The sequence below is a fragment of the Calypte anna genome, chromosome 1, assembly GCF_003957555.1.
Source record: "Calypte anna isolate BGI_N300 chromosome 1, bCalAnn1_v1.p, whole genome shotgun sequence".
Taxonomy (NCBI): Eukaryota; Metazoa; Chordata; class Aves; order Apodiformes; family Trochilidae; genus Calypte; species Calypte anna.
The window spans coordinates 49,992,140-50,015,975 of record NC_044244.1 but is presented as its reverse complement, the minus strand read 5'-3'; the positions used below and the strand labels follow the sequence as shown (position 1 = coordinate 50,015,975).

At 45.6% G+C, this 23,836-nt stretch overlaps 1 protein-coding gene across 5 annotated transcripts; it reads right to left on the bottom strand.

Moving 5' to 3' along the window:
* Positions 1 to 2,005: 2,005 nt before the first annotated feature.
* LOC115598199 lies at positions 2,006 to 23,664 on the bottom strand. Of its 5 annotated transcripts, XM_030449072.1 has the most exons (22): positions 23,487 to 23,663; positions 20,981 to 21,091; positions 20,131 to 20,217; positions 19,594 to 19,695; positions 19,056 to 19,157; positions 18,158 to 18,232; positions 16,993 to 17,079; positions 16,456 to 16,557; positions 15,021 to 15,095; positions 13,856 to 13,942; positions 13,319 to 13,420; positions 11,885 to 11,959; positions 10,720 to 10,806; positions 10,183 to 10,284; positions 8,748 to 8,822; positions 7,583 to 7,669; positions 6,743 to 6,931; positions 5,928 to 6,005; positions 5,372 to 5,552; positions 4,630 to 4,734; positions 4,113 to 4,193; positions 2,006 to 3,020 (listed from the first exon to the last, which is right to left on the bottom strand). In XM_030449072.1, exons 1-22 carry the CDS (start codon positions 23,597 to 23,599, stop codon positions 2,775 to 2,777), a joined length of 2,349 nt encoding a protein of 782 aa, XP_030304932.1. In that variant the 5' UTR covers positions 23,600 to 23,663; the 3' UTR covers positions 2,006 to 2,774. The 5 variants fall into 5 exon arrangements, with proteins under 5 accessions (XP_030304932.1, XP_030304942.1, XP_030304951.1 ...); XM_030449082.1 differs by lacking the exon at positions 18,158 to 18,232; XM_030449091.1 differs by lacking the exons at positions 16,993 to 17,079; positions 18,158 to 18,232.
* Between the last annotated feature and the right edge of the window lie 172 nt (positions 23,665 to 23,836).

Here is a 23,836-nt window from a genome sequence, read left to right as displayed (position 1 = left end):
AAAGTCAAGACCTCAGACATGGTGTGTCTCCCAGATTGCTTAGCTAATACAGTATGAGATAGTTCATCAGAAGCACTGAGAGAAGTTGAGAAATGAGAAGTTGCTGCTGCAGAGCAAGGGAGGTAAAGAGCAGGATCAGCAATCTTAAGAGTCAGAACAAAGGCAGACCTGACCTGTAGAGGAGAGGCAGGAAGGAGCAGCCAAACACAGGACACTTCCCATTTACCTGTCCCTGCTGGCCTTAAAGTTTACTCCCATGTAAAGTGAATAACCAGGTCTGTACTCAGAGGCCTGAAGAGAGAGCTCTCAGGAACATCCCATAATTTGGGGGAAGCCACAGCTGGCTGTGTTGTTTGTGCTGTTCTGCAGTACCACGTCTTGGCAGTATGGTGTAACCTCTCTCACTTTAGGGGAGGATGCTAGAAAACCTGTTTTTCTTTGGCAACTTGTATTGTTGGGTGACAAAAGCAAAGCACTGAGTCTGCTGGTGATGTTTCAGGCAATGTCTCTACCAGGATATGAGTGATACATTTAAATTCCACTGAAAACGGGTTCTGTCTCCCCCTCTGGATAGTGGAGAGAGCAGAAAGACACATCTCCCTCCAAAGTCTGAAGGACTGAAACAGCAGCTCTGTGCATCCTACATTGTGCCTCATCTCCAGCTAAATCGTTGAATCACTGGTAGATTGATAGTGTAACACAGAGGAATGCTTGCTGGATACCAGGTGGAGGATCTAGTGCAGAATTTGTCTCTGGGAAGGATGAACAAACTTACACTTTTGTCATTTCCCATCCGTGCATGAGCTGTAAGGTGTAGAGATAAAGTAGACTTGTCTCCCTTCTCCTGGATGAAGAATATACAAGCAAGAAATGAATCTCCAAGTCTCTACTGAGATTTGAACAAAGTCTTGGTCAGAACTGTCTCGGCTTGGTTTGAATAGTAAATGAACCCAAGTGAGGAGGAGGCTTTTATCAGTGTTGACTGATAAAAAAAGAATGGGGAGGAGGTGGTGGGGAATACAATATGCTCACGTCATGCAAATGTCTGCTTGTCCCCAAGAGGTACAGGGTGGAAGAAGCTATGGGAGAACAACATTTCAGCAGTAACATTTTTCCAACTCTCCTTATGATGGTATAAAGCCAAAGGAAGAAGGGAAGATTATTTCATCCTGTGGGACAGGGAGGAAGGCAGGACATATTTGTGTGACTCAACCTGTTCCTCAGAGACGTTATTTTCTTTGAAAACTTCAGGCTAGCTCAAGACAGCAGCAGGCACAAGCATTATCCCTGCCCTTCACCAGACTCTCTATAACAATGGTGTTCTGTTGATTGCTCCAAAGTCCTTAGACTTTTGGGACACTTTGTACTCAGAACGATTTTTTTGATGTTTGGTACTCAAATCCTGCACTTTGCTTGGCTGGTAGGAGTGGTTTAAGGAATGCAACTCACACTGATTGGATGGCCTTACTCACCACAGCAGTACACTGGGTGTTCATCCTGAAATCTCACCCTCAAACACCAAGACTGGGAAAAGAGGTTTTGTTGAACCACAGGCTAAATGTTGCCCTTTGCACCAGCAGGTGTGGAAGCCTGGCAGTGGGGAAATGCCACACACAGAGACACTTCAGTGACCACCAGTGGACCTTTGTTGCTCATGGAGGGAGACAGCCCAGGAAATTAAAATGTAATTTTAATTTACCTGCTCTGTTCAATAACAGATATTTCTAGTAACATATATATATATACATCTTTACATTCAGTTTCTCTATAAGCCAGTTTTCTTGCACATACTGGGATACCAGCTCACGTTTTCAGTGACCTGCAACATGCTCACAGAATAGTGGATTCCTGGAATAAGTAGAACCATTTTCTTGCAGACAGCTGCAATTTGCAGACAGAAATTTGCCTTTCTTCCTGGGTGCATTGGGGAAATGCCAGGGACTTTGTGCAGCTGAGGAAACTGCTGGACTAGAAAGCAGAACTGAAGGAAAGGACTCGGCAGGCATACAGTGGGATATGCAGTCTTTTACTTGGCAAATCTCAACATTCACACGGAATATTTTGTCACACAAGCACATGAACATGCTAACCCCCCTTACGTAAACATACAAAATTTTGAGCACTTTGGTCAAGAGCTGTGGCAGGTCTGTATCTGAAGGGCTCTGGAGTAGAAACTTGTACTCATGTGGGAAAGGAGTTGGGTGCTGATCTCGTGCCTTGATCTGTTTCTCAGCTGAGTACATTTTTACCCAAGATGGATGCCTGGTTCCCAGGCCACCTGCATCCTCACAGCTTATTCAGTAACTCAAAGCATGAGCCTGCAGCTGGTGTCCCTGCTCAAGATGCAGAGGACTGCAGTGATAGCATTGCTGTGAGGGGTTCTGCAAAGCTTTGTTCCTACCACCTACTGCTGGGTGGAATGCTTCCACTGGGTGGCCAAGATCCCCACTGTTATCTGGCAATGTCATAAGCACTTGTGTAGAGCAGGTAAGGCAAGCTAGAAACACAGGTTCCCTTTACACAGAAATGGAGTTTAGAGACAGCAACACACAAACATTATGTCCAGTGTATGCCTGCTGCTGAGGCAAACATCTTTCATTTCTGGTACATGTTTGTAAATAATGATCTCTCCTAAGTGTGCCAAGACAGAAGCATCTGACTAGTTTTGAAAAGCAGGTAATTAATGGGATAAAGAAAAGCAACATATGGAACAGCAGCTTTCTTCTTGTTGTTCTCATATAAGTGAGTAGCCTGACTCTGAAGTTATGCTACTTTTAATCCCAGACTACACCTTTCACAATGACTTCTTCCCCCCTTTTCATTACGGGCCACAGGAATTCTGCTTTTCTCCACTCACTGCAGTCTTTCTTGATCACGTGCTCTGAATATGTCTTGGAGATTCCCTGTTCATGCCACACAGCTTTAACTGGTGGCTCCTGAAGAAGCAGGAAAATATAAACTTGGCAGCACTGATGTGTGAACTCTTTTAGAGAGGCAGATTTGGCATCAATGCCAGCTTGCTGAAAATCAAATGAAAGAAGTTTTCAAAGCTTTGTAACGTTAAGTTGATGTAATGTTCCCTTGCCTCCCTGCTCTAGTCCTGTGCAGCTGCTCCACAGGAACTAAGCACAGAAGAACTTTGTGTGTCAAAGCTGATAGTACTGTCTGAGTGGGTCGGGCAGGGGGCCCAGGGTCACTGTTAAGGTTCTTTTCTACTAAGTCCTGGGTTCTGGGCTGTTCCAGCATCCAGCACCTGTCTTTGCTTCCTCACAGGGAGATGTGCAAAGAGCATGCTAAGGCTGAGTTTTCAGAAAGGCCCAGCAAGCTGCAAAAGCAGGAAGCTGCTCTTTGGAGTCTTCATATATATATATATGAAGACATATATATATATATATATATATGAAGATTCCACATATATATGTGTGTGTGTGATATATGTATCACACAAATATTTCCCAGAATACCAAACCAAAACCAATCACTAAACTACAGTCCACTTGACTAGCACCAACAGTCTCTGCAAACTTTCCTCTGCCCTCCCAAGGGTTTGGCTGCTTGTGTCCCAGGTCAGCTCTGATACAGCATAACCGCATAACCTTTAATTCCAATGCTACAATAAAGCTAAGCTGTCAGAAAGGGTTGTGTGAGACAGAGTTATGAGAAGCCTCATCTCTGCCCATAGACCGTCCACTTGGCCTAGGAGTAGATTCAAGCTGACCCTGACTCTCAGACCAACTTCTCTGCCTAGTCTTGACTGCCTGATCACTGTGAGTTTGCCCAGTGATCAACCAGCCCGTGGCAGATCCAGATCAAACATGAAACATGAAACCTGCTATTTGCACCTTGCTTGGGTCTGGTAGGATTGTGCTCTTGCTCAGGAGGGCTTGCCATGCCTGTCCTGCCATTTTCCACTGCTCACAGCACAGCTTTATATCTCCCTTTTAAGGTTACCTGTGCCTCTGATAATATTGGGAAGTGTATGGGCTGCCAGACTCACTACACGTGAACAACTGCAAGCAGAAAGACCTCCCATTTTTTAAAATACTGAGCTGCACAGACATGCCAGAAAATCAAACCATTCCCCCTTGTTGCTGTGTTGTATCCTTACTCACCATGACAATTTTGCTGTAAAGCTCTGAGTTGTTTTGGTAACAGAAATCTCTGAGGAGTCTCCTTATCTCTTGTATACTTTCCTACAAACCAAGCACAGCACAAAGCAGACTGTTAGCATGTTGTGTGGTCAGCAGCACAGTCCCTGAACTCTGGGAAAATTTGTCTCTCAGATCCTGTTGGTCAGCAGTGGAGAAGCTGCTAGTTCCAAGCTTTGGAGGAAAGTCCCATGAAAGCGATACAGGGCTGGAAAATGCTCTCTGCACCCCAATATGTGCCTCAGCCAACTGGACAATTCAGACATACAGACATGTCTTGTGGGGCACAGAAAGGTGGCTGGAACTCAGCTTTCAGCACCCCTGTCCCTCTCAGCTCTCATTATGCCAAGGTCAAGCTTTCCCCATTGCCAATACATTTTGAACAGTTTCCCAAGCAGAAGCTGTGTACTAAATGAACTGCAGACACCAATGACCCTTTTGTCCCACTGCCTGGGTCCAGTTAGACAGAAACATAAAGTACCTGTTTTCTTTTGGTCTCAGCATCATTCAAAGGTGGATTGTCAAGCAATTCAAATATGCTATTTGTTCTCTGCTCTACATCCTTCTCACAAGCATTAAACAGCTCCTGCAGTGCAAAGACAGCAGCTAATTACATCAGCAGTCATAGTGAAACAAGAGCTGTAGTGTGGAAAGCATGTGCTGAAACCACATCTGCACTCGAGTAAATTGTGGGGCCACTAATTGATTGAAATAGCTCTTCAATACCTGGGAAAGAGTCTCATCAAGATGCTTGCATGTTGAGGCACATTTTTCAGCATCTCTAGGACTTTGTCACCGCAATGCTAATAACGGGGTCACCTCAGTCTCCTCCTTTATGGTCTAGCATGTTGGCATTTTTCTTCAGATCCCCCAAACATCAAAGCAGTGAGTAAGACAGCAGAACAATCTCTCCCATCTAGTACTTCAAGCATTTACCATAACAAATCTGGATTATGTTTTCCCACCTGTGCTTAACATGAGTGAAATATAGGGCTGGGATTTGGAACATGCCCTTCTAAGAGACAGGAGGAAGTAGGTCACCATCAGTCTGCTCTCTAGACCAAGATGCAGGACTGCATATTTCAGTATTTTCCAGTCCCTGCTGGACTGGAATATCAGAGACCCCAGACCTGTCAAGTGCAGAAATACACAAAGCCTGCTATACTGGCAACACCATATTGACCTGGTAAAAGTCAGATTGAGGAGATAAGAGATGAACAAACCTTAATTAAGATGCTGGCATCTTTATATGACATGGAGGGGTCTTGGGAGAACTTGAGTTTTGCCCAGCCCTGTAGCCTGAGCATCTCATACAGGTTCAGCACAGCAGACAAACGCAAAGGGTCATTCATGTTCTCAGAACGCTGGTGCATGCTTATCATTTTAGATGAGAGCAGTGTGTTCCTAGGGAAAGAAGAATGTTTAACTTAGCTAGGACAAGATGAAACAGTGAAGAAGCATAACTATTCTACAGCATGTTATGAATGTTAGGAATTCCATGTTTGCTACAGTGCACTTACCAACTATATTGTTTAGCTGTCAGGCATGTTTTATGTGTGACAGTGTTTCTCATCTGAGTGCCTTTTCCTAACATGTTTGCCCTGGGAATATATCCTTCTCTTTCCAGAAGAACCCAAGCCATCTTTGAGAAATCAGTTAGAAAGCAATGCTGGCAGGTTGAAAGTCTAGGAACAAGGTGTCTAGGTTGTCTTCTGAGTAATCTGGAGCTCTTTAGTGTAGAAACACACATTGCATCAGAAATCTGAATAAATACCTTACCTTTTCTGACGTGCTTTCAACGCCTTAGCTTCCTGTTTTTCCTGAAGTTCTGCTTGGGTGACCCCTACAGGAAGTGCCCTAAAACAGATTCCTTTTGTGAGATCTCTTGGACAATGGGAAACAGTGGACATGCCCCTAATACATAGTTTGAATTCCAGCACAAAACAAACCCCAACAAGATGGAAAAGGGCAGAGCACACAGGACCGTCCCGGGGACTTCAAAACCTCCCCTTAAACGCCTCTATTGAGAATTTATGCTCAAATCAAGGGGAAAGCTTTAAAAATCAGAAGAAAGGGACATGAAGCTGTGAGAATCCACTTCTTAGAATTAACTCTTTTCTTAAGATCTTTTCTCCATCTTAAACACCAAAACATAATCACCAAACATCTCAAACCCTCTAAAGAGTTATGTTCTCCTGTATTCCATTTTCCATATATGTCCAAGTAATGTCAGTCTTCTGCTAGAAAGCAGCTCTGTGAAAAAAGACCTGGGAGTCCCGGTGAACAACAGGGTGAGCACGAGACAGAATGTGCCTTTATGGCCAAGAAGGACAATGGCATCCTGGGGTGCCTCATGAACAGCATGGCAAGCAGCTTAAGAGTGGTTATCCTCCTGCTCTACCCTGGCCTGCTGAGGCCACATCTGGAGTACTGTGTGCAGTTCCGGGCTCCCAATTCAAGGACAGGAATCTGCTAGAGAAGGCCCTGCAAAGGGCTACAAAGATGATGAAGGCACTAGATATCTCTTAGGAGGAAAGGCTGAGGGTCTTGGGACTTACTAGTCTGGAGAAGAGAAGAATGAGGGGAAATCTTACCGATGCTTAAAAATCCTTGAAGGGTGGGTGTCAGGAGGCTGGGGCCAGACTTTTTCAGTGGTGCCCAGTGAGAGGACAAGAGGCATTGGGCACAAAACCAGACACAGGAAGTACCAACCAAAAGCGAGGAGGAATTTCTGTACTTTCAGTGTGAGAGAGCTCCGAGTGCCCAGTGCCGGTGAAGTCTCCCTTTCAGTAGGAAGGGAGGTGAGGTTGTGAGGATCAAAGCTTGAAAGTTTGAGGAAACCACAAGTATTCTCTACCTGTTAGAATCTACTCTCCTGTTTTCACTAGTTGCATTCTACATCTTAAACATCATCCACCCAAATACGAGGAGGAATTCCTGTACTTTCAGGGTGGCAGAGCTCTGAGTGCCCAGTGCCGGTGGAGTCTCTGTCTCTGGAGCTATTCAAAACCCACCTGGAGGTCATCCTGTGCAACCTGCTTCAGGAGAACCTGCCCTGTCAGGGATGTGGGACCAGACGATCCCCAGAGCTCCCTTCAAAACCCCAACACTCTCTAATTCTGCATTGCACAGATCAGAACCAGAACATGCAGCCCTAATATGAAGGAGACCTCTTGTCCCCTGTTCCTTTCCTCTCCTTTCAAGGGAAACCGTAGCATCTGACATCAATATTCTGACCTCGGGGATTACCCCATCAGGTTTCTGCTCTGTCAATCAAATTACCATCATTACTTTGTTACAGAAACTTTGTATTGAAAAGTTGTGTAACTTTGGAGGTGCTAGGCATATTGTGCATCATGGAGGAAGTTGACTGGCTGTCTCCAAAAGGACAATACTTCTTGGGGAGAGGAAATTCAGAAAAACCTTACACTCACCCCGGATAGCTCCCGGATCCCTCTTGGAAAGGACCATCAGGTTTGCTGGTCTCCTGCATCTTGTAAGGCTCAGAGGTATCATATTGCCTAGAGATGGAAGGAAACAACCAGTGTTAGACAGACAGACCTGAGAACAAACCAACAACGACTTTGCTCCCACCTGACTCTGGGAGGTGTAACCTGGATCTGGACTCATCTCCTACAATCCTTCTGTAATTAGGCAAGGAAACTCCAGGACACAAGTGCCTGAGCTTGGGGACCATTTGAGTCCACGTCCACTGCTGGGGGACCTGTGCCTTACACCAACCCAAGTTTCAAACTTGAGCCATTCTGGAAGAAAAAGCTCCAAGGACTCAGGAAGCCTGAGTATTCCCCCTCTACCAGGCTAGCCATGACTGCACACCTCCCACCTCTCATGACCCTGCAGATACCCCAGGTCTTCTCAGAGACTAAATGCCAGAGCCTGTCTTCATGCAAATCCCAACAGGAAAGTCTCTTCTCCTCCACAACACTGCTCAGGAAGGCTATGGACACCCAGCTGCACTCTTTGAGATTTATTTCCTCATGGTCATAGTCACTGAGAATGATTTCTTCACATTTGCAATTTATCCACCCGTCCATCCATGCTAGGTTGATATTTATTTTTCTTTTCCTCCTGATTATCAGTTTCCGTCCTTCTTGCCAGTATTCCATCCACTCACACTTCCCTCAGCACTTCCTTTGTTCAGAGGAGGGCAGTCTGCACAACAAAAAACCCACGACTGCCTCTGCACATCTGCTCAAACTGTTCTCAGATCTGTGTCTGCAACCTCCCCTTTCCGCATCAGGCTGGATGCCTTTCTATTGAGGGCTGTGCTTGTTGAGGCAGTAATTACATATTCAGAGAAGTGTTTCTATCAAAATGAAAGCTCACCTCACAACCTGCCAAGCTGTGACATCACATGCCCTGGTCACCTACCCTGATCCACAGTCCAAGACATCCCAGTTTTAAGAGACACCTCACGCAGGACCATAACAATGCTGTCAAGCAGGAGAGTGGAAATTTGGTCTGTCCCACAGGACAGAGCTGTGATAACCAAGGGGTGAGTATGTTTCTGTGACAGCTGCAGAAACGCTGAGGATTTTCTCCTCCTGAATGGACTCTCAGTATAAAGAATCACATTACCTGTGGAGACTTCCCGGAACTTCTGGTTGACTATTAACAGAGCCAGACAAACCTCTTCCCTTGCTGTCCATCTGTCTGTCAGGGGAAGAACGAAATAACAAACCACATTAGAGCCAGTAGGCACCCATCTACTGGAGTCCAGAGAAATGCACAAGTTCAACTTCCTCCTGCCAGGTCCTGATCAGCCCAGAGGGGACAAGAAGTCTAGAGACCAAAACTTCCCCAGGCTGTGCTTTGCCAGGTGGGTGTTTTGTGATTCTCTGAGCCAGTACCTGTAGTGCACGTGAGCAGTCTGAAGCTGTAAGATCTGCACGTTATACGAGTGTCATGGTTTGGGCACAGCTAGCAACAAAGAACCAGGCGTCTGCTCGCTCTCCTCCCACTGTAGGATGTGGTGGGGGAAATCCAACTACAAGCTCGTGCGTGGGGTCAAGGAGAGAGAGGGTTTGCTGACCAGGTATGGTCACAGGCAAGAAGAAGACTCAACTTGGGGAAAAAAAAAACCCCACCACTTTAATTTATTGCTAATTAAACTAGAACAAAGAGAAAACCAAAGCAGAGGTTAACTACCTTCTCTCTAATTCTGTATTACGGAGATCAGAACCAAAACATGCAGCCCTTATATGAAGGAGACGTATTGTCCCATGTTCCTTTCCTCTCCTTTCAAAGGAAACCTTTCCATCTGACATCAGTATTCTGAACCCAGGGATTACCTCATGAGGTTTCTGCTCTGTCAATCAAATTACCTTCATTACTTTGTTACAGAAACGCTGTGTTCAAAGGCTGTGTAGCTTTGAAGGTGCTAGATGTATTGTCCATAGTGGAGGAAGATGACTGGCCATGTGGGAAAGAACAAGACTTCCTAGGGAGAGGAATTTCAGGAAAACCTTATGCTCACCCCTGGTAGCTCATGGATCCCTCCTGGAAAGGACCATCAGGTTTGATGGTCTCCTGTATCTTGTAAGGTGTAATCTTGTAAGGATCATATGTAGCACGTTGCCTGGAGATTGAAGAAAACAATCTGTGTTCAAAACTAATTCCTAATTATCCCTGACTAATGTCAGGGATGTGGGATCAGATGATCCCCAGACCTCCCTTCCAACCCCCAACACTCTCTAATTCGGTATTACACAGATCAGAACCAGAACATGCAGCCCTAATATGAAGGAGACCTCTTGTCCCTTGTTCCTTTCCTCTCCTTTCAAAGGAAACCATTCCATCTGACATCAATATTCTGACCTTGGGGATTACTCCATCAGGTTTCTGCTCTGTCAATCAAATGATTGTATTTCTTTGTTTCAGAAATGTTGTGTTGAAAGGCTGTGTAACTTTGGGGGTTTTGGATGTATTGTCCATAGTGGAGGAAGGTGACTGGCCGTGTGGGAAAGAACAAGACTTCTTGGGGAGAGGAAATTCAGGAAAACCTTATGCTCACCCCTGATAGCTCCTGGATCCCTCCTGGAAAGGTCCATCAGGTTTGCTGGTCTCCTGCATCTTGTAAGGTGTAATCTTGTAAGGATCATATTTAGCATGTTGCCTGGAGATGGAAGAAAACAATCTGTGATCAAAACTAATTCCTAATTATCCCTGACGACTGTCAGGGATGTGGGATCAGATGATCCCCAGACCTCCCTTCCAACCCCCAACACTCTCTAATTCTGCATTGCACAGATCAGAACCAGAACATGCAGCCCTAATATGAAGGAGACCTCTTGTCCCCTGTTCCGTTCCTCTCCTTTCAAAGGAAACCATGGCATCTGACATTAATATTCTGACCTCGGGGATTACCCCATCAGGTTTCTGCTCTATCAATCAAATGATTGTATTTCTTTATTTCAGAAATGTTGTGTTGAAAGTCTGTGTAACTTTGGAATTTCGAGATGTATTGTGCATAGTGGAGGAAGGTGACTGGCCGTGTGGGAAAGAACAAGACTTCCTGGGGAGAGGAAATTCAGAAAAACCTTACACTCACCCCTGATAGCTCCCGGATCCCTCTTGGAAAGGACCATCAGGTTTGCTGGTCTCCTGCATCTTGTAAGGCTCAGAGGTATCATATTGCCTAGAGATGGAAGGAAACAACCAGTGTTAGACAGACAGACCTGAGAACAAACCAACAACGACTTTGCTCCCACCTGACTCTGGGAGGTGTAACCTGGATCTGGACTCATCTCCTACAATCCTTCTGTAATTAGGCAAGGAAACTCCAGGACACAAGTGCCTGAGCTTGGGGACCATTTGAGTCCACGTCCACTGCTGGGGAACCTGTGCCTTACACCAACCCAAGTTTCAAACTTGAGCCATTCTGGAAGAAAAAGCTCCAAGGACTCAGGAAGCCTGAGTATTCCCCCTCTACCAGGCTAGCCATGACTGCACACCTCCCACCTCTCATGACCCTGCAGATACCCCAGGTCTTCTCAGAGACTAAATGTCAGAGCCTGTCTTCATGCAAATCCCAACAGGAAAGTCTCTTCTCCTCCGCAACACTGCTCAGGAAGGGTATGGACACCCAGCTGCACTCTTTGAGATTTATTTCCTCATGGTCATAGTCACTGAGAATGATTTCTTCACATTTGCAATTTATCCACCCGTCCATCCATGCTAGGTTGATATTTATTTTTCTTTTCCTCCTGATTATCAGTTTCCGTCCTTCTTGCCAGTATTCCATCCACTCACACTTCCCTCAGCACTTCCTTAGTTCAGGGGAGGGCAGTCTGCACAACAAAAAACCCATGACTGCCTCTGCACATCTGCTCAAACTGTCCTCAGATCTGTGTCTGCAACCTCCCCTTTCCGCATCAGTCTGGATGCCTTTCTATTGAGGGCTGTGCTTGTTGAGGCAGTAATTACATATTCAGAGCAGTGTTTCTATCAAAATGAAAGCTCACCTCACAACCTGCCAAGCTGTGACATCACATGCCCTGGTCACCTACCCTGATCCACAGTCCAAGACATCCCAGTTTTAAGAGACACCTCACGCAGGACCATAACAATGCTGTCAAGCAGGAGAGTGGAAATTTGGTCTGTCCCACAGGACAGAGCTGTGATAACCAAGGGGTGAGTATGTTTCTGTGACAGCTGCAGAAACGCTGAGGATTTTCTCCTCCTGAATGGACTCTCAGTATAAAGAATCACATTACCTGTGGAGACTTCCCGGAACTTCTGGTTGACTATTAACAGAGCCAGACAAACCTCTTCCCTTGCTGTCCATCTGTCTGTCAGGGGAAGAACGAAATAACAAACCACATTAGAGCCAGTAGGCACCCATCTACTGGAGTCCAGAGAAATGCACAAGTTCAACTTCCTCCTGCCAGGTCCTGATCAGCCCAGAGGGGACAAGAAGTCTAGAGACCAAAACTTCCCCAGGCTGTGCTTTGCCAGGTGGGTGTTTTGTGATTCTCTGAGCCAGTACCTGTAGTGCACGTGAGCAGTCTGAAGCTGTAAGATCTGCACATTATATGAGTATCAGGGTTTGGGCTCAGCTGGCAACAAAGAACCAGGCGTCTGCTCGCTCTCCTCCCACTGTAGGATGTGGTGGGGGAAATCCAACTACAAGCTCGTGCGTGGGGTCAAGGAGAGAGAGGGTTTGCTGACCAGGTATGGTCACAGGCAAGAAGAAGACTCAACTTGGGGAAAAAAAAACCCCACCACTTTAATTTATTGCTAATTAAACTAGAACAAAGAGAAAACCAAAGCAGAGGTTAACTACCTTCTCTCTAATTCTGTATTACGGAGATCAGAACCAAAACATGCAGCCCTTATATGAAGGAGACGTATTGTCCCATGTTCCTTTCCTCTCCTTTCAAAGGAAACCTTTCCATCTGACATCAGTATTCTGAACCCAGGGATTACCTCATGAGGTTTCTGCTCTGTCAATCAAATTACCTTCATTACTTTGTTACAGAAACGCTGTGTTCAAAGGCTGTGTAGCTTTGAAGGTGCTAGATGTATTGTCCATAGTGGAGGAAGATGACTGGCCATGTGGGAAAGAACAAGACTTCCTAGGGAGAGGAATTTCAGGAAAACCTTATGCTCACCCCTGGTAGCTCATGGATCCCTCCTGGAAAGGACCATCAGGTTTGATGGTCTCCTGTATCTTGTAAGGTGTAATCTTGTAAGGATCATATGTAGCACGTTGCCTGGAGATTGAAGAAAACAATCTGTGTTCAAAACTAATTCCTAATTATCCCTGACTAATGTCAGGGATGTGGGATCAGATGATCCCCAGACCTCCCTTCCAACCCCCAACACTCTCTAATTCGGTATTACACAGATCAGAACCAGAACATGCAGCCCTAATATGAAGGAGACCTCTTGTCCCTTGTTCCTTTCCTCTCCTTTCAAAGGAAACCATTCCATCTGACATCAATATTCTGACCTTGGGGATTACTCCATCAGGTTTCTGCTCTGTCAATCAAATGATTGTATTTCTTTGTTTCAGAAATGTTGTGTTGAAAGGCTGTGTAACTTTGGGGGTTTTGGATGTATTGTCCATAGTGGAGGAAGGTGACTGGCCGTGTGGGAAAGAACAAGACTTCTTGGGGAGAGGAAATTCAGGAAAACCTTATGCTCACCCCTGATAGCTCCTGGATCCCTCCTGGAAAGGTCCATCAGGTTTGCTGGTCTCCTGCATCTTGTAAGGTGTAATCTTGTAAGGATCATATTTAGCATGTTGCCTGGAGATGGAAGAAAACAATCTGTGATCAAAACTAATTCCTAATTATCCCTGACGACTGTCAGGGATGTGGGATCAGATGATCCCCAGACCTCCCTTCCAACCCCCAACACTCTCTAATTCTGCATTGCACAGATCAGAACCAGAACATGCAGCCCTAATATGAAGGAGACCTCTTGTCCCCTGTTCCGTTCCTCTCCTTTCAAAGGAAACCATGGCATCTGACATTAATATTCTGACCTCGGGGATTACCCCATCAGGTTTCTGCTCTATCAATCAAATGATTGTATTTCTTTATTTCAGAAATGTTGTGTTGAAAGTCTGTGTAACTTTGGAATTTCGAGATGTATTGTGCATAGTGGAGGAAGGTGACTGGCCGTGTGGGAAAGAACAAGACTTCCTGGGGAGAGGAAATTCAGAAAAACCTTACACTCACCCCTGATAGCTCCCGGATCCCTCTTGGAAAGGACCATCAGGTTTGCTGGTCTCCTGCATCTTGTAAGGCTCAGAGGTATCATATTGCCTAGAGATGGAAGGAAACAACCAGTGTTAGACAGACAGACCTGAGAACAAACCAACAACGACTTTGCTCCCACCTGACTCTGGGAGGTGTAACCTGGATCTGGACTCATCTCCTACAATCCTTCTGTAATTAGGCAAGGAAACTCCAGGACACAAGTGCCTGAGCTTGGGGACCATTTGAGTCCACGTCCACTGCTGGGGAACCTGTGCCTTACACCAACCCAAGTTTCAAACTTGAGCCATTCTGGAAGAAAAAGCTCCAAGGACTCAGGAAGCCTGAGTATTCCCCCTCTACCAGGCTAGCCATGACTGCACACCTCCCACCTCTCATGACCCTGCAGATACCCCAGGTCTTCTCAGAGACTAAATGTCAGAGCCTGTCTTCATGCAAATCCCAACAGGAAAGTCTCTTCTCCTCCGCAACACTGCTCAGGAAGGGTATGGACACCCAGCTGCACTCTTTGAGATTTATTTCCTCATGGTCATAGTCACTGAGAATGATTTCTTCACATTTGCAATTTATCCACCCGTCCATCCATGCTAGGTTGATATTTATTTTTCTTTTCCTCCTGATTATCAGTTTCCGTCCTTCTTGCCAGTATTCCATCCACTCACACTTCCCTCAGCACTTCCTTAGTTCAGGGGAGGGCAGTCTGCACAACAAAAAACCCACGACTGCCTCTGCACATCTGCTCAAACTGTCCTCAGATCTGTGTCTGCAACCTCCCCTTTCCGCATCAGTCTGGATGCCTTTCTATTGAGGGCTGTGCTTGTTGAGGCAGTAATTACATATTCAGAGCAGTGTTTCTATCAAAATGAAAGCTCACCTCACAACCTGCCAAGCTGTGACATCACATGCCCTGGTCACCTACCCTGATCCACAGTCCAAGACATCCCAGTTTTAAGAGACACCTCACGCAGGACCATAACAATGCTGTCAAGCAGGAGAGTGGAAATTTGGTCTGTCCCACAGGACAGAGCTGTGATAACCAAGGGGTGAGTATGTTTCTGTGACAGCTGCAGAAACGCTGAGGATTTTCTCCTCCTGAATGGACTCTCAGTATAAAGAATCACATTACCTGTGGAGACTTCCCGGAACTTCTGGTTGACTATTAACAGAGCCAGACAAACCTCTTCCCTTGCTGTCCATCTGTCTGTCAGGGGAAGAACGAAATAACAAACCACATTAGAGCCAGTAGGCACCCATCTACTGGAGTCCAGAGAAATGCACAAGTTCAACTTCCTCCTGCCAGGTCCTGATCAGCCCAGAGGGGACAAGAAGTCTAGAGACCAAAACTTCCCCAGGCTGTGCTTTGCCAGGTGGGTGTTTTGTGATTCTCTGAGCCAGTACCTGTAGTGCACGTGAGCAGTCTGAAGCTGTAAGATCTGCACATTATATGAGTATCAGGGTTTGGGCTCAGCTGGCAACAAAGAACCAGGCGTCTGCTCGCTCTCCTCCCACTGTAGGATGTGGTGGGGGAAATCCAACTACAAGCTCGTGCGTGGGGTCAAGGAGAGAGAGGGTTTGCTGACCAGGTATGGTCACAGGCAAGAAGAAGACTCAACTTGGGGAAAAAAAAAACCCCACCACTTTAATTTATTGCTAATTAAACTAGAACAAAGAGAAAACCAAAGCAGAGGTTAACTACCTTCTCTCTAATTCTGTATTACGGAGATCAGAACCAAAACATGCAGCCCTTATATGAAGGAGACGTATTGTCCCATGTTCCTTTCCTCTCCTTTCAAAGGAAACCTTTCCATCTGACATCAGTATTCTGAACCCAGGGATTACCTCATGAGGTTTCTGCTCTGTCAATCAAATTACCTTCATTACTTTGTTACAGAAACGCTGTGTTCAAAGGCTGTGTAGCTTTGAAGGTGCTAGATGTATTGTCCATAGTGGAGGAAGATGACTGGCCATGTGGGAAAGAACAAGACTTCCTAGGGAGAGGAATTTCAGGAAAACCTTATGCTCACCCCTGGTAGCTCATGGATCCCTCCTGGAAAGGACCATCAGGTTTGATGGTCTCCTGTATCTTGTAAGGTGTAATCTTGTAAGGATCATATGTAGCACGTTGCCTGGAGATTGAAGAAAACAATCTGTGTTCAAAACTAATTCCTAATTATCCCTGACTAATGTCAGGGATGTGGGATCAGATGATCCCCAGACCTCCCTTCCAACCCCCAACACTCTCTAATTCGGTATTACACAGATCAGAACCAGAACATGCAGCCCTAATATGAAGGAGACCTCTTGTCCCTTGTTCCTTTCCTCTCCTTTCAAAGGAAACCATTCCATCTGACATCAATATTCTGACCTTGGGGATTACTCCATCAGGTTTCTGCTCTGTCAATCAAATGATTGTATTTCTTTGTTTCAGAAATGTTGTGTTGAAAGGCTGTGTAACTTTGGGGGTTTTGGATGTATTGTCCATAGTGGAGGAAGGTGACTGGCCGTGTGGGAAAGAACAAGACTTCTTGGGGAGAGGAAATTCAGGAAAACCTTATGCTCACCCCTGATAGCTCCTGGATCCCTCCTGGAAAGGTCCATCAGGTTTGCTGGTCTCCTGCATCTTGTAAGGTGTAATCTTGTAAGGATCATATTTAGCATGTTGCCTGGAGATGGAAGAAAACAATCTGTGATCAAAACTAATTCCTAATTATCCCTGACGACTGTCAGGGATGTGGGATCAGATGATCCCCAGACCTCCCTTCCAACCCCCAACACTCTCTAATTCTGCATTGCACAGATCAGAACCAGAACATGCAGCCCTAATATGAAGGAGACCTCTTGTCCCCTGTTCCGTTCCTCTCCTTTCAAAGGAAACCATGGCATCTGACATTAATATTCTGACCTCGGGGATTACCCCATCAGGTTTCTGCTCTATCAATCAAATGATTGTATTTCTTTATTTCAGAAATGTTGTGTTGAAAGTCTGTGTAACTTTGGAATTTCGAGATGTATTGTGCATAGTGGAGGAAGGTGACTGGCCGTGTGGGAAAGAACAAGACTTCCTGGGGAGAGGAAATTCAGAAAAACCTTACACTCACCCCTGATAGCTCCCGGATCCCTCTTGGAAAGGACCATCAGGTTTGCTGGTCTCCTGCATCTTGTAAGGCTCAGAGGTATCATATTGCCTAGAGATGGAAGGAAACAACCAGTGTTAGACAGACAGACCTGAGAACAAACCAACAACGACTTTGCTCCCACCTGACTCTGGGAGGTGTAACCTGGATCTGGACTCATCTCCTACAATCCTTCTGTAATTAGGCAAGGAAACTCCAGGACACAAGTGCCTGAGCTTGGGGACCATTTGAGTCCACGTCCACTGCTGGGGAACCTGTGCCTTACACCAACCCAAGTTTCAAACTTGAGCCATTCTGGAAGAAAAAGCTCCAAGGACTCAGGAAGCCTGAGTATTCCCCCTCTACCAGGCTAGCCATGACTGCACACCTCCCACCTCTCATGACCCTGCAGATACCCCAGGTCTTCTCAGAGACTAAATGTCAGAGCCTGTCTTCATGCAAATCCCAACAGGAAAGTCTCTTCTCCTCCGCAACACTGCTCAGGAAGGGTATGGACACCCAGCTGCACTCTTTGAGATTTATTTCCTCATGGTCATAGTCACTGAGAATGATTTCTTCACATTTGCAATTTATCCACCCGTCCATCCATGCTAGGTTGATATTTATTTTTCTTTTCCTCCTGATTATCAGTTTCCGTCCTTCTTGCCAGTATTCCATCCACTCACACTTCCCTCAGCACTTCCTTAGTTCAGGGGAGGGCAGTCTGCACAACAAAAAACCCACGACTGCCTCTGCACATCTGCTCAAACTGTCCTCAGATCTGTGTCTGCAACCTCCCCTTTCCGCATCAGTCTGGATGCCTTTCTATTGAGGGCTGTGCTTGTTGAGGCAGTAATTACATATTCAGAGCAGTGTTTCTATCAAAATGAAAGCTCACCTCACAACCTGCCAAGCTGTGACATCACATGCCCTGGTCACCTACCCTGATCCACAGTCCAAGACATCCCAGTTTTAAGAGACACCTCACGCAGGACCATAACAATGCTGTCAAGCAGGAGAGTGGAAATTTGGTCTGTCCCACAGGACAGAGCTGTGATAACCAAGGGGTGAGTATGTTTCTGTGACAGCTGCAGAAACGCTGAGGATTTTCTCCTCCTGAATGGACTCTCAGTATAAAGAATCACATTACCTGTGGAGACTTCCCGGAACTTCTGGTTGACTATTAACAGAGCCAGACAAACCTCTTCCCTTGCTGTCCATCTGTCTGTCAGGGGAAGAACGAAATAACAAACCACATTAGAGCCAGTAGGCACCCATCTACTGGAGTCCAGAGAAATGCACAAGTTCAACTTCCTCCTGCCAGGTCCTGATCAGCCCAGAGGGGACAAGAAGTCTAGAGACCAAAACTTCCCCAGGCTGTGCTTTGCCAGGTGTGTGTTTTGTGATTCTCTGAGCCAGTACCTGTAGTGCACATGAGCAGTCTGAAGCTGTAAGATCTGCACGTTATACGAGTGTCATGGTTTGGGCACAGCTGGCAACAAAGAACCAGGCGTCTGCTCGCTCTCCTCCCACTGTAGGATGTGGTGGGGGAAATCCAACTACAAGCTCGTGCGTGGGGTCAAGGAGAGAGAGGGTTTGCTGACCAGGTATGGTCACAGGCAAGAAGAAGACTCAACTTGGGGAAAAAAAAAACCCCACCACTTTAATTTATTGCTAATTAAACTAGAACAAAGAGAAAACCAAAGCAGAGGTTAACTACCTTCTCTCTAATTCTGTATTACGGAGATCAGAACCAAAACATGCAGCCCTTATATGAAGGAGACGTATTGTCCCATGTTCCTTTCCTCTCCTTTCAAAGGAAACCTTTCCATCTGACATCAGTATTCTGAACCCAGGGATTACCTCATGAGGTTTCTGCTCTGTCAATCAAATTACCTTCATTACTTTGTTACAGAAACGCTGTGTTCAAAGGCTGTGTAGCTTTGAAGGTGCTAGATGTATTGTCCATAGTGGAGGAAGATGACTGGCCATGTGGGAAAGAACAAGACTTCCTAGGGAGAGGAATTTCAGGAAAACCTTATGCTCACCCCTGGTAGCTCACGGATCCCTCCTGGAAAGGACCATCAGGTTTGATGGTCTCCTGTATCTTGTAAGGTGTAATCTTGTAAGGATCGTATGTAGCACGTTGCCTGGAGATTGAAGAAAACAATCTGTGTTCAAAACTAATTCCCAATTATCCCTGACTAATGTCAGGGATGTGGGAACCAGAAGATCCCCAGAGCTCCCTCCCAACCCCCAACACTCTCTAGTTCTGTATTACACAGATCAGAACCAGAACATGCAGCCCTAATATGAAGGAGACCTCTTGTCCCCTGTTCCTTTCCTCTCCTTTCAAAGGAAACCATTCCATCTGACATCAATATTCTGACCTCGGGGATTACCCCATCAGGTTTCTGCTCTGTCAATCAAATGATTGTATTTCTTTGTTTCAGAAATGTTGTGTTGAAAGGCTGTGTAACTTTGGGGGTTTTGGATGTATTGTCCATAGTGGAGGAAGGTGACTGGCCATGTGGGAAAGAACAAGACTATTTGGGGAGAGGAATTTCAGGAAAACCTTATGCTCACCCCTGGTAGCTCATGGATCCCTCCTGGAAAGGACCATCAGGTTTGATGGTCTCCTGTATCTTGTAAGGTGTAATCTTGTAAGGATCATATGTAGCACGTTGCCTGGAGATGGAAGAAAACAATCTGTGATCAAAACTAATTCCTAATTATCCCTGACTAATGTCAGGGATGTGGGATCAGATGATCCCCAGACCTCCCTTCCAACCCCCAACACTCTCTAATTCTGCATTGCACAGATCAGAACCAGAACATGCAGCCCTAATATGAAGGAGACCTCTTGTCCCCTGTTCCGTTCCTCTCCTTTCAAAGGAAACCATGGCATCTGACATTAATATTCTGACCTCGGGGATTACCCCATCAGGTTTCTGCTCTGTCAATCAAATGATTGTATTTCTTTATTTCAGAAATGTTGTGTTGAAAGTCTGTGTAACTTTGGAATTTCGAGATGTATTGTGCATAGTGGAGGAAGGTGACTGGCCGTGTGGGAAAGAACAAGACTTCCTGGGGAGAGGAAATTCAGAAAAACCTTACACTCACCCCTGATAGCTCCCGGATCCCTCTTGGAAAGGACCATCAGGTTTGCTGGTCTCCTGCATCTTGTAAGGCTCAGATGTATCATATTGCCTAGAGATGGAAGGAAACAACCAGTGTTAGACAGACAGACCTGAGAACAAGCCAACAATGAGCACCTGACTCTGGGAGGTGTATCCTGGATCTAGACTCATCTCCTACAATCCTTCTGTAATTAGGCAAGGAAACTCCAGGACACAAGTGCCTGAGCTTGGGGACCATTTGAGTCCACGTCCACTGCTGGGGGACCTGTGCCTTACACCAACCCAAGTTTCAAACTGGAGCCACTCTGTAATAAAAAGCTCCAAGGACTCAGGAAGCCTGAATATTCCCCCTCTACCAGGCTAGCCATGACTGCACACCTCCCACCTCTCATGACCCTGCAGATACCCCAGGTCTTCTCAGAGACTAAATGTCAGAGCCTGTCTTCATGCAAATCCCAACAGGAAAGTCTCTTCTCCTCCACAACGCTGCTCAGGAAGGGTATGGACACCAAACTGCACTAGTTGAGGTTTATTCACTCCTGGTTGTAGTCACTGAGAATGATTTCTTTACGTATACATTTTGCCATATTTCATTTGTTAATTAATTAACAATATTATTAAATTAAATTAAAATTAATCAATTGTCATCAAATTGATTGTACATCCTGATTAAAGTTTTGTGTAATCCTGATTAAAGACTATGAGAAGACTCATAGTCTTCCTTGTCTCTCTCTTTTTTGCATTCTTCTGTGCAACCTGTTCTGGCATACACCAGATACAGCTGAGTATCATGTACCACACTGAACAGTATAATTTCTGGTCACTGGACTCACCTTTTTTCTTTTTCTGTCTGTGGCTCGCTTTTTAACAGATGATGACTTGATTCCTTCATCTCTGAAATCTGGTCTCCCCTCGCTGATTTTTGATAAGAGGTGTATCTTTTCCTGAGGGAACAAGAATATTGTATTCTTAAAATGGAGGGGGGTATAATTACTTTATAAATATATATATATATATAATTATAATTACTTTATAATTATATATATAAATATATATATAAATATATATATATATTTATATATATAAATATATATATAAATATATAAAAATATATATAAATATATAAAAATATATATAAATATATATATATATAATTATTATATATAAATATATAATTATAATTACTTTAAAAAACTACCTTATGAAAGACAGCCCTGCAAGCAAAAGCTTCATGGCTGCATCCACACGAAGGAGCAGATCAGAACCAGGTGGGGGTGTCACAGTTTAGGCCCAGCTGTTATCAATTAACCTCACCCCCCAGCCCTACTGTGGCACAGGGAGGAGAAAATCCACCCAAAGACTCATTAACCAGGAAAAGAATAGGGAGTTTTTCATTCCCCAGTTACAGCAACAGGCAAAAAACTGACTCAGCTTAGGAAGAAAAAACAACTAATATACTTTAAAAGAAGAAAGATAAAACATGACCAGATCTCAATACCTTTCCCCTGCCACCCCTTCTCATCTTCCCAGGCCTGAATTCCTTCACTGCTGCCTCCCACTCAGTGGCATAGGGGGACAGGGAGTTGGGGTTTTGGGTCAGTTCCCCACACAGTGTTTTTGCTGCTTCTTCCTCCTCAGGGGGAGGACTCCTCACAGCCTTTCCCATTCCAATGTGGGGTCCCTCTCATGGGAGAGAGTCCTTCATGAACCCCTCCGACATAAGTCTCTCCCTCAGGCACAGACTGCTCCTGCCCGGGCTACACACAGAGTTACAGCTGCTTTGGGAGCAGTCACCTCCTCACACACAGGGTCCTTCGTGGCTGTAGATCAACGTCTGTCCTTCTCTGTGGTCCTGCACAGTCTGCCACTTCATGTCTGCCTACCTGGGGCACTATAGAGGCTACAAATCCACATTTACCCTACCATGGTCTTTCAAAAACTGTGACACCATGCTTCTTCAGGGACTGTTCCACCATGCTCCTCCATAGGTTACAGGGGGACAGCTGCCACCTCACTGCAGGCTGAGGGAAATCTCTGCTTGGGCACATTCTCCTCCTCCTACACTAACCTCAGTGTCTTTGCTCTAGCACTCCTCTCCTCTCCGTTTTCATATCTTTGCCATTTTGTTTCCTCTTTCTTGAATATGTTACTCCCAGATGCACATCCAGCTTCCCCTAACTGCTTGGCCTTAGGCAGAGTTGGGGCCAGGATTGGAACCAGGCAAACTTCCAGCAGCTTCTCACAGGAACCACCCCTGTGGCCCCCCACTTCCAAAACACCACTGCACTAACCCAAGACACCAGGATATAGGCTACAGGGCACATGATGGGCCCAGCACAGTCCTGGACACAGTTTTGGCACAAGGCAGCTAACAGTCTCTCAGATGATGCCTGGCACAGCTCAGAGGACAGCACAGGCACATATTTACACAAAACAGATGAAAGATTTGATGAATCATTAGGGCTGGGTGAAGTAAACAGGATACATGGACAATTCCTGGAAAGCAAACTCAGCACAGACCCACAGAGTGTGGGGAACAGCAAGTGCAGGTGGCTATTCTGCTGCAATCAACTTTATGACATGGGTGTGGGGGGGTTTGAAAGCTCTGTGTCCTCAAGGTAATTTTTATTTCTACATGTGCTCTCTGCCCTATTTCCTAATGAGGATCCCAAGCATCAGCAATTGCTGCAGAAACAATCCCAGGCTGAGGTGCTCTTGAAGCCTTGCTACAGGTGGAGCAGACAGCAAGCTCCTTCCTGCAGAAAGGCAACTTCAGAGAAAGCCTGAGAATGAAGCTTCACCAGCATTTTATGCTGATCCAAGTCTGCACAGCTGCTGCAAGGGACTATCCTGCCCCTCTCTCCCAGCACCTCTTCTCTCCTCTCACACTGAAGCAGGTTTTGTGTTTATGTGGGTGAACTCCTTGCTAGCTAAATCACATCCACTCTTTCACCAAGGACACTTTTCTTTAAGCTTAACAATCCCATATAAAAATCTGCATGTAAGTCTGCCTTTCCCTTCAAAACTGATGAGCTCAGAAACCAAGTCCCCGAAGTCCAGGATCAGTTACAGTGTTTATGCTCTTCTTTCCAATTAATTTTTCTCTCAGACCCGTTTATGGTCTGTCTCACCCCATGAAGTGAATTTCAGAAAATTAACTGCCCTGTGGCAGAATGGAAGTAGAAAACAGCTTTTACTGAAACTTTCAGAGTCAGGAAATTTTTGTGGTCCTTTGCAGTAACTCTACAAGGGCCTTTGTAGAAATATTCAAAGCCTAAAGAGGTTTAACTGAGGTTAAAATTGCTAAGTTTAGCCAGACTCACCCCTTGTGCAACATACCTGTTGTATTCTGCAGTCATTTCTGTAGGATCAGTGCACCCACCAGCTCCTTCAAACATCCCCCTTCTGCTGTGGGAAGTCATATCTTTGTGGCAGCAGAAAATGCTTTGCATCCTGGCTGCCAGGAGCGCAATCAAAATAGTGCTTTCTCAGTGGAACTTCTCTGCTATAAATAACAGAAGCCAACCCTCCATTTTACGGGAAAGGGCACTCTTGCTTTGCAATGAAGCTTGTGTAACTCTCCCCTACCCCCAGTCAAGTTGAGGGGAGTGGCTTACCCTGGCAGAAGCAGCCAGAGCGGTTTCAGTTTCATCTCAGTCCTATCTGGTCGCTGCTCTGTGCGCCGCTGC